General features: G+C 48.5%; 1 protein-coding gene across 1 annotated transcript; it reads right to left on the bottom strand.

The window, feature by feature from the left end:
- Nucleotides 1-557: 557 nt before the first annotated feature.
- On the bottom strand, nucleotides 558-14,029 carry tent4a (terminal nucleotidyltransferase 4A). The gene is made up of 13 exons (XM_019858175.1): nucleotides 12,672-14,029; nucleotides 10,007-10,130; nucleotides 9,321-9,367; nucleotides 9,093-9,213; nucleotides 8,294-8,401; nucleotides 6,765-6,893; nucleotides 6,477-6,684; nucleotides 6,272-6,398; nucleotides 6,084-6,187; nucleotides 5,409-5,593; nucleotides 3,770-3,931; nucleotides 3,507-3,674; nucleotides 558-2,522 (listed from the first exon to the last, which is right to left on the bottom strand). The coding sequence occupies exons 1-13, from the start codon at nucleotides 13,415-13,417 to the stop codon at nucleotides 2,364-2,366; spliced, it is 2,388 nt and encodes a 795-aa protein (XP_019713734.1). The 5' UTR covers nucleotides 13,418-14,029; the 3' UTR covers nucleotides 558-2,363.
- Between the last annotated feature and the right edge of the window lie 179 nt (nucleotides 14,030-14,208).

Genomic DNA, 14,208 nt, shown 5'->3' with positions numbered 1-14,208 from the left:
CCGTGTTGAAAAAAAAAAAGGGGGGCGGGGGGCGTTGGTTTATGTTGCACCTTCATGTACATTGTAAGGGCAGAACTTTTATCGTTGCTTCACTTCAGAACTCGAAAACTGAAGCAAGGAGTGAACACTGACATGTTTCCACAAGAGAAGATACTGCATGAAGATATTTGGCGACTCTGACCCAGTCCAACAAACTGCCCAGTGCTTATTTCCAGGGCCCAACCGATGATGTCATCTGATATTAGGCCTTTTCAAAATAATAATTGGCTGCAATTTTGCCCTTGAAACACCGAAATCATTTTACAGTTGGTACGGGCGAGAAGTAAAGGAAAAGCATAGCAGACAGCTGATATTTTGTGTCAATTACATCGTTCTCCACCCTCTTACATTTTATCCCGAAATAAGTATAAATATGTTATTGTGACTCATCGCTTTGTAGTTTTAAGTGTTAAGGGACCAAAATGTATATCATGTCATATTCCATGATGTATGATTGAATAAAATAATACATATTTATTTATTACATAATTGGACGATTAATCAGATTTCTTATTTTTCTTCCAAAGACAGAAAATTGACATTGGCCATTTCGTTGTTGCTTCCTCATAAAAGTAGACGCGGTTTTAAAAAAAAAAAGTATTTGATAACTTTAGAATGGGGCTTGTAATCGAATGCAATCATAAAAGATTTTTAAAAGACGGCGGCCGAGTGCATGATTCAAATTTGGGTGAGAATTTCTACGGGTGAGTGTTACCGATCAACTTATGAGCTCCCTTGTCGAACCATTCATCTGGGGGTCGAATGGGGGCTCGGGCGGGCAGTTGTGAGTGGCGGGTGAGAGTTGCCAGGCGCTTTTGCCCGTGGAGAAAAGCAAGAAAAAGAAGAAAAGTTAAAATCGCCTAACAGCAGTGAACATCAACATCGTGGAAAAAGGCGCATCGATGCTGCACGGACAGAGGGCAAGTCGCTCTCTGGGCGCAGCCTGTTTTGACTCCAAAACCGTCCCGAGATGTTCAACGAGGACTTAACTAGGTCACACACGCACGCACTTCACAGACTCGGAGCCCAAACGCGGATGATAAAATTCCCCTACTCCTTACATTTGGCAGATATGTGTACAAAACTAGAATTTTGGGACATCTCGGGAGTTTCATACTAATGTAAGAGTCGGGGGATGTGGTTCACCAACAAACACATTCACACGAATATCAATGGACTTCTGTCCAGTCCATTTGAGCCTTGTCCATCTTCCGCAGGGGAGGAAAAACAACAACCCTCGACTGCACAAAACGTGACGCGATAATTGGAGTAACCCACTTGCATAGAAATAACACGGGTGAGCGTTTGTAGTGTTGATGGCGAGTCACAGCCGTTTGCGCCGTCCTCTCTGTGAGTGTGCGTGCAGACACACACACTCACACACTCGAGTACACAGCGAGTAAACACTAAGAAAGGCATCGCAAACAATTAGGGGAAGTACCTGGCGATCAAATATACACAAGATTCCTGAATGGAATCAAAACAGAATTCCCTTTAAACTCGGGTCCTTGCATTTTTTTTTTGGGGAAGCCCCTTACCGCTGAGCACGTTCTGGTGCTAGCCACAGTCACTCTCACAAGTCGGTCTCCATCGTTCGAACCGATTTTGACAATTCCCCCAACTTGGAAAAAACAGTAAAGAAGGGGAAGAAGGCAGTGACGGAAAAAATATTGCAGCAACAGAGTCCACGAAAAGACGCGAGACAATCTTGAGGTTGCAAAAGCCAAAACACAATGACATCCTCTCACCGAGATCTGATCGCAGGATGCCATTTTCCTGCCACTCGCCTCCAGGATGAGAGAGAGAAGTTCCTCGAGGAGCAACAGACTCACCTCGTCTCGGAGGGGAAAACATGAGGCTGACCGAAGTAAGAGGAGGGGTCTTGGACCTGGGCTCCTTCTCACCACAAATACCTCAAAGGTTCTGTAAACAGAATGTAAAAACTCTACAAAAATAAAATAAACTGTATAAAAAAATGCCTTTGACATATACACACAAAATTAAATAAGCATTTAAGATCCAAAAAGAAAAAAAAGGTATTGCACAAAACTGAGGAGGGGGGGGAAATGTAGGCCAACCGCAGCTCTCATCAGCATCGTTCCAAAAACCAATCAAGACATGAGCTCTGGACAGAGCCAGAACCCAAGAAAGCAAAAGTACTGACCGCAACATAATACTGAAACGCTACAAGGCCGTGAACAAAAGGTCACGCTGAAGCGGAAGCGCAGCTGCGGGCTGCTCCATGTCGCGGTCGCGCCGGTCGATCCAAAAAGACTGGTCTCCGTGAGGGGGGGGCGGGGTGGTGAGGGGGGCACGACCGGCCTCTATCTGCTGGGGCTGACCGGTAGGCTGTCCCTCTTCCGGCGTCGCCAAGTGTTCCGGTGGTGCTGCGCGTGCGAGTGAGCGTGTCCGCGCGAGGTCGCAACCAGGTTGGTGATGAGCGGCGGGTTGTGCAAGACCTTCATGTTGAATTTGACGGCGTTCTGAGGACGACAGACGGGGAGAAGTGTCATTTAGTCAGCTCGTTTACATGACAACACAAGAATAATTGCCCACTCAAACGAGGATTTTTAAATGCGATGTGAACCCCTTCATGCTTCGCTGGGCCAACTTTTGTGCTCAAGCGCCACATTCGATTTTTAAAATGGAGATATGGGCCCACAAAATAAAACTGTTTCAATGTGTACCTAATAGAGTTTATTTCAAGAAAGAATCCTCTCTTATTTGCAACGATAAACCATGCAGCGGTCAAAGTCACATCGCAGCAACACTGCGAATGTCCCGATGGATGTTATGTTGACCTCATGCTGGCCAGGTGGCAGCTTGTTGTCAACTCAGGAGACCAAGAAGAGATGAGCGGTGGCGTTTAGCGGGGTTTCTCCAGTCTCAAATTGAGATCAGTGAGATCCATTCTGATGGCTCGCACGGGTACGTGGGCCGCATCCGAAACCGGCTCATTCAAACACAATTTCTGTGACATATTTTTGCGATTCAGCATCCGCATATTGGACAATGGCTGTTTTTTTTTGGAACCTCTGTTATTTTCTGAAGAATTCATCTTTTTCTGTTCTATTACTCCATTTTTTTGTTTTTTGGTGTTGCTTTGACGCCATCTGTTGGCATCTTGGTATCAGCGAAGTATGTTGAAGTGAGTTGAGGGGTTTCATGCGGACAGTGGCATGTTGCGGGCAACTTGTGGCATCTGTTGACAGTTACAAACATTTTTGAAGCGAGATCAATTGTGCGCAGATTTTCACGATTCGCCTTAAAAATACTTGCTTATCTTCTGAAACCTAAAACATATGGCTCGTGTAATGTCCCTTTAAAATATCAATGCATACAAATTTGGCATCTCTGAATGCCCTAAAAAAAAGTTTTTAAAAACACACAAGAGTGCAATGAAGCACACTAGAAGGGGGTCAGATAGAACGAGCTGGAGAAAACGGTTGCGTGTGCGCCGAGCCTACCTTATGTGCGTGGCCGGAGTGGGGGCTGGGCAGAGGCTGGGGACTGGAAGTGGCGGGGGCATGGGCTGGGGGGTGCATGTGGAAGAAGGCGGGGAGACCGGTGTCGATACACACCTGTCTGCCGGGTATGGGGTGAATTGTGAGAGCCCCGGGGAGAGAGGCGCGAGCCTGCCGAAGAAGAAGAAGATTTCAAAAGGACTTGCCGCCTTCCAGAACGCAACAAACGGCACCGCCGTATTGTTGTTTTTTGGCTGCACGTCTACCTGCGAGCCAGGAGGCAAGACCAGATGGTGCCCCGCCGCCATTGCTGGTTTGGCGGTGCCCATGGTGAATCCCTGTGGAAAAGCCAGGCCCAACCGCGGGAATGACGCGTAGGGCGGGAGAGGGGGCGGAGGCGCCGGACAGGGCGGCGCTGAATCCGAGTCCTGAAGAATGGGCACAAAAACGAGGAGATCAAGTGGATGAAGCGTTGATTGAGCATGAGGGGGGCAAAGTCAGGCAGTTGAGCGTGAAAGACAGCGCTTGGTACTTTTTCTTCCGGATGTTCGTGACATTTAAAACAGAGCGAGCGTTGTTGTCGTTCGGTGAAGTTTTCGCATGACAGCTGGAGAAACGTTGACAACTTTCCTGCGGTATTTCTGGTATTTGTCCAGGCATTCTCCACGCAGATGGAGATGCTCTGAGACACGCACGACCAGCTGTTGTCTCTCGCCTCTTTTGGAACGAGTGCGAAGCACCAGCGGGGATTCCTCCAGCAAAGCGCAACACGCAAACGTAGCGACGAGAATGCAAGGCCGGCGTCAAAGCCGAGTCGAAGAGGAGGAAAGACAGGCTTCCGTTGCAGCTATCATCAAGGGAAAGGTCCGAGTCATCGGCAAATAAAACAGAGCGGCTCGGCAGTCCTGCTCATGTTGCCGGCTGCAGCTTGCAAGACAGCGCTGTGGACAGAGGTTGTTTCTGAGCGGGAAGAAGGGAGCTTCGATGACAATGTTTGTCAATGAGAGCTGGAAGCCATCTTTACGATGTCTCTGCACACTGGACTCGGAAACGTTCGCTGTGGGAATTTGGTTCTCTTCCGACAAAACTGTGTACATTCCGCCATCTGCTCCGTATGCGACGGCGTGTGATCGAAATCGTACAGCTGTTGCCAGGTTACAGAGCCTCCGCCCAAAGGCTCTTACCGGCCTCGCTGGGGATTTTAATCACTGCGGGCTCGGCTCGCTACGAACCGCTTTTGACCAATATGTCCACTCCGCGACAAAACTCTCGGATGGAAACACCAAGGATGCATACAATCCTTCAGCCCGCTCGGTTTATTGAACCCCAATCTCAAACCTTTGACATCTCATGATGTTTCTATCATTCAAAGGCTTCTTGTGAGCACCAAAGGGTCGCAAGAGTGGAAAACGGATGACCTTCCGGACTGTATGCCAGGATAGATTCAATTCTGTGGGCACGTGATCATTCCAGCCGGGACTGAGACTTGCAAGGAGCGACTGAATTGAAAGAGGTGGGCAATCAGAACTGGTGATAAGGCAGCGATGAGAACGAGTGAGGTCGAGGAGTCCTCCTGTCGTCAACTGGAGAGCAACGTGAAAGGTAGCAGGAAGATCAAAACAAAAGCCTGTCGACAGCGGAGGGAGGCTCTTGTACTTTTTCAACAGGTTGAGCTCTGGAGCCCCTGTTGCTCATCCTCACCACGCTTTGACCCTCTGCTCAGTCTCCACGCCACCCCGACCGATACCGATGACAACCACGAAACACCCTCATCCCGCTCTGGATTAACGCACCCTTCACATAACAGTGACGGCGAAACATGCGAGAAGGAAGCTGGAGCGAATGACACCAAAACAAGACCGCAGGACCCGATCGCGTCCGCGCTCGGCACCTGAAGTTACTCACGTTGTCTGATCCAGAGAGCGAGGAGACAGAGGAGGCGGATGAGTGCTGCTGCGGACTGGAGATGGACATGGGCGAGTCGGCGCTCTGGGGGGACACCGAGTCCCTCTGCGGTTCCTCTGACCCCGCGCCGTTGTCAACCGCGCAGCTGGGGTCCCGGTCGGAAAGCGGCTCCTTGGGAGTCGGCGCTAGAGATGCGCAGGGAAGGAATTTTTTTTCATGGTTTGTCGTTCACAGCTCTGCCATATCAAAATTTGGGGGTTTTAAATGTATACGTGTCGGAATTGAGAGTTAGCAGAGTTCTATAAGTAAGAGTTTTTCCAAAGCATAGTTACCGTAACATGGATGCAAATTCTGCGAACTCATCTATGGTGTTCTCCAGTATGTTCGTGTTAAGCTAGCAGACTTTTGTTAAGTGATTCTTATACGCACGCCTCTTATTTGGAGAACTGTCGATGCTTCTTTTTCAGTCCCTCCTCATGCTGTCAAATAAGTCTCACATTTTTCTGGGACAGCGAAAAGGCACTACGGATCAGAATAATATCAAACACGTTTTGATACGTTTAAAGTGTGTGGGAGAGATAAAACTACTCAAACATCCCCCCTGCCCTCCCTCCGTGACAAACAAAGTTTCGCTGCACCACAAATGGGACAAAAGGCAGATGTGAAGAATTCTACCTGTGTTATCCGCTCGAGCCACATCCCTGCCACCCCACTTTTTGATGATCCACTCTCTGTAGTCGATCACTTCCTGGGTCAACCTGATGATTCTTCCTAAGGTGCTGCAAACAGGAACAGGAGAACGGTCTCAGCGGAGTCCCGGCGTGGTGAACCACAACGCGATCCCGCGTGCCGAGGCTTCCGACCTTTCCGAGTCTTTGTTGGGATACGATCGGGCGAGCGGTGACACGGCGTGGCTGAGGACAGTGTAGGCGTAGTCAAACACCTGCTTGACGTGCATGGCGCCATAGGAACCCCTGCCCACATCGTTGCCTGCGCGGGAAATTGCAATACGATGCAATGTTGTCTTTGCGGCGGTTTTAGTCCAGCGAGTCTCACTCTTGCACATACCTGGGAGCAACGGATCTTCGATGCAAAGCATGGACGGCCTGTAACCGTTGGTCATGGCCATGTCGTCTTTGGCAATGTATGCGCCTCCGTTTTTGATGCGAATCCCCGTTTTCAAGTAGTTAAAATGGCGACCGTACAACTCAAAAAACTCGATCAGCAGGATGCCCAAGTTCCCGCTGGGGTTCCTGGCATCGATGCGAGGATGAAGCTGAGGAAAGGCGCGTATCGCGAGTGCTGTTTACAGGGCCAAATCAGATTGATCCATTTGGAGTAGAAGCTCGCGAGTACCTGCAAGAAGCTGATGACCATGAGGATGAGGGAGTAGGAGCTTATTCCGCCTGTGAAGACTTCATTCAGGTCTCTCTGCAGCAAGAACTGCTTCAGCACAAAGATCAGGTAAGGCAGCACCGGGTACTTCTGAAAGTGGACAGGGAAATACACCAGTGTTGGGAATATGTTCAGGTTATCACCGTGGTGAATTGTTTGGGCAAAATATGATGGACTGGGCTCTCGTGTTCATGATCCAGGGTTCGACATCAATGGCGGCTCGATGGCCCCGGGCCAGCACAGCACCGTCTTGGCCCAATATGTACCTTACAAATGCTGGTCTGACCGGGCCAGTAAAAATATGTTCAATAACATGATGAAATATGATCGACCAGCCGCCGCAGCAGCAGACGCGCAATGATCGGGTTGATCGACGGTGCGGTGTGAAAAGGCTTTTCGTGCTTTTTCCACACCCACGTTTATATCAATCTATCTACAGGGCTCCCAAGAAGTGTTAGAATGCATAAATGTGTGAAAAGCCCAGCAGGCCTGTAGACAGAAATGACAAATATTCATGTTCGTTTTCCGATTGAGAAGGCTGCAAAAGCCTGTGGCGCTCTGCGTGTGTCTATGGCTTGGCTGACTTTTTTCAAAGAGGCTTGAAAGAGGTGAGAACAAAACTGGAAGCCGCCTCCTCCGCTATCCGCCCGACGATACGACTGCAAGCACGGCCTCACTCCCTCGCACATTAACGACCGCGCTTGCAGGCGTTTGATCGAGCGCGGCCGCCAGCGGCGGGCTTTCAAGCCGCGACACGCAATCCCGGCAGAACGGCGACGTAACATGAACAGACGAACAAAGGCCGAAGGATGACATCTCGCCGGAAGATCGGCACCTGGAATTCCTGGTTTGTGTTGCTTTAAACGGGCATGACTAAAGCGGGCAGACATCCACCCTCAGGTGGAGACGCCTTCAGAGTCGATTAAGCAGCAACCTTGCCGACACGGACAAAATCTGGGGCTGCTTCCAGGATGAAGCAGAGCGAGGCAAGTGTAATGCTTTGAACTGTTGGCCGGCCACAATTCACATGGGGGAATTTCCAAAGTTCTATATTTAGATGCCACTCTGAAACAGTAATTATGCGACTCTACTGGCGCTTGGTTTGGTGCTCTACGTCTGCATGACCCCCTCTGCCGCTCTCTTCCATTCTTCATCTGCACGGCTTGCTTCGAACTGGCATTTATTTCTTGGTGCGGCGGAACGTCCGGAGTCAAATTCCCGTCAAGTGGTACAATTTGGGATTTCAACCAGATTTTCTGGAAAAATCGGCCTCAAAAGTCAACAAGTAAAGTTGGGAGCTCAAAATGTTTGTCAGCAAATCTCATGAGACTTGGTCTTGCTAGTGTGTTTTTTTTTTTTTGTGATGCCGTGAGTGACGGCAATGAGGTCAACGATCAATAGTGATTTACATAAAGGGAGAAATGGAATTTACGGCAAAAATGCAAGGAAAGGGGTCTGGCTGCTCAGTAAACAATGTGACCGCATCTCACCTGAAGACAATCTTGAATGAAGCTCGCCGCCTTGACGCCAGTCTCAACGTTGAAGCTGATGTCTACTTTCACCTCAGTCTCCTGGTCTGTAAGCTTGATGATTGGCACCTGGAAGGGACCGCGGTGGGCCAAAGTATAGTGGCAATAATTAGACGTCTCAACCAATCAAGAGACCAAAGGAGTCAAATGTATAGATGTCCGTTTTCAAAAGTAGGGAGGAAAAGGAAAAAGAAAAATGCCAGCGTCCAAAACTACAATGCGTCAAATACAGAAAGAGCACGGTGCGTCGTATGCTCGTGAAAAAAACGGAACGTGAAAACAGTTCACGCTTCGGTGTTAGGTGAGAGGGCAACGCTTCCTTGTCTTCTCTTGACACCAACTCCTCTCGTCAGCCATTGGCGCAAAATTACCTGTGAGCAGGCCCGCCCTCTTGCAACCAGATGGGGGACACCGATTGCGTCTGCTAGTTTAGTGCACCTCTTCTCCGCTCCTCCTCTCAAAGAGATAAAGGAGGGATGGAGCCAAAGCTTTACATTTCTGGCTGACCACTTCAAGTCCCAAAAAGTTTCCCCCCCCCCCCCCCCCGGGCGCATAAGAAGGAGCGCCAAGTTGCGGCAGAGCTTCTTTCACTTCCCCGCAACGTTTCTCATTAAAGGAGGCGCTTGTGCTTCTGCGACGTGAAAATGTTTGAAAAGAGCAGCAAATCATTTGGTTCCATGACTCCGGTTTGAATCACATCAGCACACCGGGGAAAGAACGCCTCACGTGATTGTTTGCTTCAAAATGGCAGAATACTCACCGTAGCTTTGTCCAGCACTTTGATGGAGAAGGACTCGGCAACATTGTGCTTGCGAAGAGCCTGCTCCAAGTCTTGCAGCGGGGGGCGCTCCCACTTCCCAAACACCACCAAGTCAATGTCGCTAAGGTGGATGGGGGGGGGGTCACATTCCAAGTCAAAACAACGCATGGAAAAACACACAGGGTTGAGAATGCCTCATTGACAGATTCATGCGCAAGTCTCTCTTGCCTCGTTGGAAGGTACAGTCCTGTGCTGAAGCTGCCAAATATTTGGACCTACAAATGCAGAAACAGGGGGGGGGGGGGATTAAAATTAAAGCTCCCTCTAGTTCTGTTGCCGCCTGTTGACAGACAGCCCATGTAAGTGGACCCATCAATCTATCCTACACAGAGAGAAAGAAACTGGTCTTGTTTTGAAGGACCAGAGCTAAACCAGCGGCCAAAATCGGTTGCCTTAAAAAACAACATTCAACACTTTCATTGTAACGTCGCTATTGCATAACAGCCCCATATGCGGCGATGATTTACAGTCCATAATATCCATCTGAAATGTCCACACACTGCGGGGACAATGCATTTCCGGGTTCCGCTTCGGAGCGGGCCGACTGTGCCAAGTGGAGAGCGCTGCCAAGCCAAGCAAACAATGGCGAGGAGAGAAATGGCTGCGTTTCAGGGCCGCGAGAACCGGCTCTCCAAAAGGGGGAGGCTGAGTGGATCTCTTTCCTTTTTACGTCTGGGAAATACGACGAGACGGTAAAAGCAAAAAGACAGAGCACGATGGATGACCAGGGTGCAAATCAGACGACCGATAAGGAGCTCCGCCTGACAGGACACTTACTGTATGTCAACGAACGAAATAGTGTGACTTGTTTGGATTTCCTTTGAACAAAAACTCGACGGGGAATTGTAACTTACATCTGCGGTGGGCCACAGCTCCTTGATGACCCTTTCTATCCGGCTCACCACCTCTTTCCTCATTGCGGCCTCCTCGGGCCGTGGAGACAAGAAGTTGTAGAAGTCCATCACCTCCTCGTGGAGTCTGAGCAAAAAAAAAAAAAAGAAAGACAACAAGCATTTATTGACTGTTTGTGCTGACACACAACAACAGACCCACGCAACTGTACCATAGTGGTCGAATTTGGAATTAAACGGCAATTTTATGGGACAGTCTCCCTCCACAATCAAAAATGAGATTCTGACCATGAACTGGTGTTAGTTCAGCTGCGCCGTTTTTTGCCTCTTGGTGGATTTTTGCGTTACGCGATAGCATTAAGCAAAGGGCCTCACAAAACCGAACAGTGGAATATTTTTGGTCTGTGACATACATTTGATACTATCTCGACTGGCGCTAAAGAAGTCAAAACAATCATTGAAATTGTGGATTTTCAAAATAACATTTACCACAACAATTTCAATCTTTTCTGGCTGTTTTGTTGTTTCCTCCCCCAGTGTGTATTTTAGGTCACTATTTTGGTTAACCCCCCAACACAATAGGGACATTGTGCAGCAAAACCTGTCACCCACAATCTCTAGATCCAAATGATACATTTGCATTTGTCAAAAACAGAACCAGTATGACGCAAACACATTTGCACTTGTACAGCCCTTGAGTTTAAAACATCAGGAGTACACTCATCAATATGTATTGAAAAAGGATGCTTTCCTGACAAACCGTTGCCAACAAAACAACCAACGATTTTAAAACAGAAAGCAACGTTCTCTAAGATGACCACACTTAAAGACCGACACTTGTACAGCCCTTGAGTTTAAAACATCAGGAGTGCACTCATCAACTCGTCAATATGTAATGAAAAAGTATGCTTTCCTGACAAACCATTGCCAACAAAACAACCAACGATTTTAAAACGGAAAGCAACGTTCTTATAGCCGGACTAAGATGACCACATTTAAAGACCGGTATTTATGTCTTTAGGCATGATGTGAGAATTTTTCCCCCATGTAATAACATCTGATCGGCATAAACCGTAGCAAGCACGTGAGGTGAATCGAGGACATTCCCATCGTAACCGCGAGTACGACAAAACTGCACTTGACCAATTTCAGGACGTTTGTGCGCTGGAACCTCCAAAGCCCACCAATGTTTTCAGAGCAAAATACGCCTTGGTGTCAGATTGCGGACACGGAAGTGCCATAATGCGTGGCCTCGGCATATCATGGGAGCCTTCGGTGCACTTCAGCAATATTCATTGTAGTCGACTGTGCCATTTATTTATTTTTTCTACGTGCAATGATCGAGATGATCCTTATCATCAGATTTCCTTATGCCCGCGTGACAGCTGATTTGTTCCGAATGTTGACCGGCATCACACAACGGATGGCGGTCGCCTTTGGAGGTGGCGCAAGCACAACGAGAACATTTCTTAGTGAGCAGTCAAATTCCGAGGAACAGTGGGACTCTGTTTCCACCCCAGTGGCCGCTCATTTTTTTCTAAGAATGCATGCCATGGTGTCAGTGTGAAATACGGAACAGGGGGACTGTCACAATCAATTACTAAAGCCCTGCAGGACATTCAGTGGGCCCATGTGCCCGCGCCTTGGTGAAAACATTCTGTTAGCCAGCCAGACAGACAGCCATGCACAGATAACCAGTGGTCGGACAGAGGAGCGTTAGCGCACGTCAAATATCTTCTCGTTCCACGACGGAACAACGACATTACAAATAGCGCAAAAGCAAATCGAAAATGTACCCCTGAAGGCAACCCAACACGTGTGATACGGTGTTCTGCTCACACAGTGCGTGCGACTTGGTAATGAAAGGGAAGCGCGTGATGGTTAAATTAAGTTGCCCTGCCACTGTTTTATTTTTATAACTTGTAGTCTTCTCAAGAAGCAGTCTTGTATTGCCTTTTGCTGACCTTAGATTTGCAGTTATCACACAGATGTAACATGACATCGTACGTGTGTATCCAACAGTCTCCATTTGTCTTCATCTCATATTTGCTCTTGGTCTGTCATCCAAGCACGCCTTTTAACTAGTGGTTGAACCGAGACGCCGCAAAACTCACGTGCCTTGTGTAACAGGCCAGATTTCTTCAATGTGGGTCAGGACTATTTGAAAGACACGCACTTGGATGTTAAGATGTCAGTAATGACGAGTTGTTCCTCAAAATCTGGTTATATTTGAATGAAATGTAGGCCATGGTTAAGAAAGGTTTGTTTTGGAACAAAACGTGGTAGAAATAAAACATTTTCATCCCGACTGCATGACGGTAGGCCGACTTGGTCCGTGTGAGAAAACCAATTGCGTAGTTTAACTCCGGAGTCTCGAACTACTAACGATTGACTTGAACTTGTGATTCAAGTAAGACGCGAGAATTATACTGTCTTATATCGAAAACTGTTCGTTTTAGAGCGTGAGCGTCTGCGCGTGCGTGAGAGAACTTTTCAACTCCAATATGTCACCGTTCCGCAGCTAGCGTAAGCCGCCGACGCGAGTCAGCAAAACGCCCACGCCACTCTCGCCGCGTACGGGCCTATTCAAACTCGAGAAGCAGTACTGCCTGCATACCTGGCCGAGTTCGGAACGTAAACAAAAACCCAAAAACAGTGTTTAATTTACCCGAGAACTCCCGGGTTATACTTTCTCGTCTTCCAGGGCGTCCAAGTGCTCGCATCGTTGCCGTTAGTACAATTTGAAAGCAAGTAATTGACCCCGTAAGTGCTGGCCTTATTGTCACTTTTCGTCCGGTCGGGGTGAAGATGATGGTGGTGATGGCGATGAGGGTGAGAGTGGTTCCCGGGTAAGGAAGGAGCCACCTGGTGATTTTGAGCGCACAACTGCTGCAAATTGAGCACGTGACGGCTGTGACGGAGGAGCTGTTGGTGGTACTGGTTGTTGTCCGTGCTGTCACCCGGCGCGTAAAGCAGGCCGACGTTTTGATTCCCGGCCGCGGTTCTTTCCGGCGGGCAGCCGCAGGGGGGACTGTCCGCCGCGCGGGATTCCAGAGAGGACGACCCAGCCTTCGGGGACGTTGCCTTGCCTTCGCCCGCGTCGGAGGCAGGGGCGAAAAAGTTGGAGAGGGCCATGCCCAGCGAGGTTATCGCGGCGTCGTTCACACAGTTCGAGCCGCCGCCGTTCACGATGCTGCGATGGCCGCTGTCTCCGCCGCCGCCGCCGCTGCCCAGGCTCTTGTTCGACACCGCGGCATTTTTCAACACGTCCAGCGCGACGTAGTTGACACACTGGTTGTGGACGTGCTGAGCGGAGAGCGTCCGTACTCCCTGAGACGTTTCCCAGACGTGCATCCATAAGGCGTTCGCCGGTCCTTTCTGTTCGGGCTGAATCCAAGCCACCCTCGGATCCATTCAACTTGGTTCTCCGGTGACCCCCCCCTCCCTCGTTGGGTAGAACGCCAGCGAGCCCGTCGTGATGCCGCGTGCCGAGCCGAGATATGTCCCTACGGCGTCTCGGGGAGCATGGAAATTACGCGTGAACCCTCGGTAGGAACATGGGGAAAGTAGCTCCCGCTACGCCGCTAGGTAGGGGGAAACGCAGGCTGGTTTCTTTTGGGATTCAATATGGCGTATTCTCTTCCAACCTTCACGCATGCGCCTCGTGGCTGATCCTTATTCAACTACCACTGCGCCCACTCCTTTGGAAGCCCTCACGAGGCCAAACGGGTTACTGCATCCAAATTTGACGATTACGGTACATAAAAAAAAAAAATACATTTAAAAGAATCTATTAAAACGTTTTGTTTCCACATCCACTTTAAGAATACGATTCCAAATAGCATTTTAATGGAAACGTTTTAAAAATGACAAAAATGGACCTATGGGTCTTTCGCAGGACAGTGACAATATGTATTTTTGATCATTCATGTTTATTCATTTGATCTTTTTCTATTCACACTTTATTTATCATTAGTTTTTAATTATTTTATGTATTTATGAAAAATAAATGCACAACGTATTATCAATAATCAACATACATGCAGTATTTGTTTTTATGAATTAGACACTAACATTTGAAAATTATAGAGGAGTTATACAAAAAGTATATTTTTTATCTTCATGCAGGCAGTCTTTACAATTTCAAATCATGTAGAATCTGCTGCACTTCAACCTACCAAAAGCCAAAGGCTCAAAATGTCGAA

This window comes from Hippocampus comes, unplaced genomic scaffold (genome assembly GCF_001891065.2).
Source record: "Hippocampus comes isolate QL1 unplaced genomic scaffold, H_comes_QL1_v1.1 scaffold429, whole genome shotgun sequence".
NCBI lineage: Eukaryota > Metazoa > Chordata > Actinopteri > Syngnathiformes > Syngnathidae > Hippocampus > Hippocampus comes.
The sequence above is the reverse complement of the archived record's forward strand: the minus strand, read 5'-3'. Positions and strand labels throughout refer to the sequence as shown.

What these genes read in the sequence shown, in the direction of transcription:
- tent4a (XM_019858175.1), bottom strand. Translation starts at nt 13,417, where the DNA reads ATGGATCCGAGGGTGGCTTGGATTCAGCCCGAACAGAAAGGACCGGCG. An exon ending in GGACTGTACCTTCCAACGAG is followed by an intron (nt 9,214 to 9,320) that starts GCAAGAGAGACT and finishes CATCCACCTTAG; the next exon opens with CGACATTGACTTGGTGGTGT. An exon ending in AAGTGCTGGACAAAGCTACG is followed by an intron (nt 8,402 to 9,092) that starts GTGAGTATTCTG and finishes GGTCCCTTCCAG; the next exon opens with GTGCCAATCATCAAGCTTAC.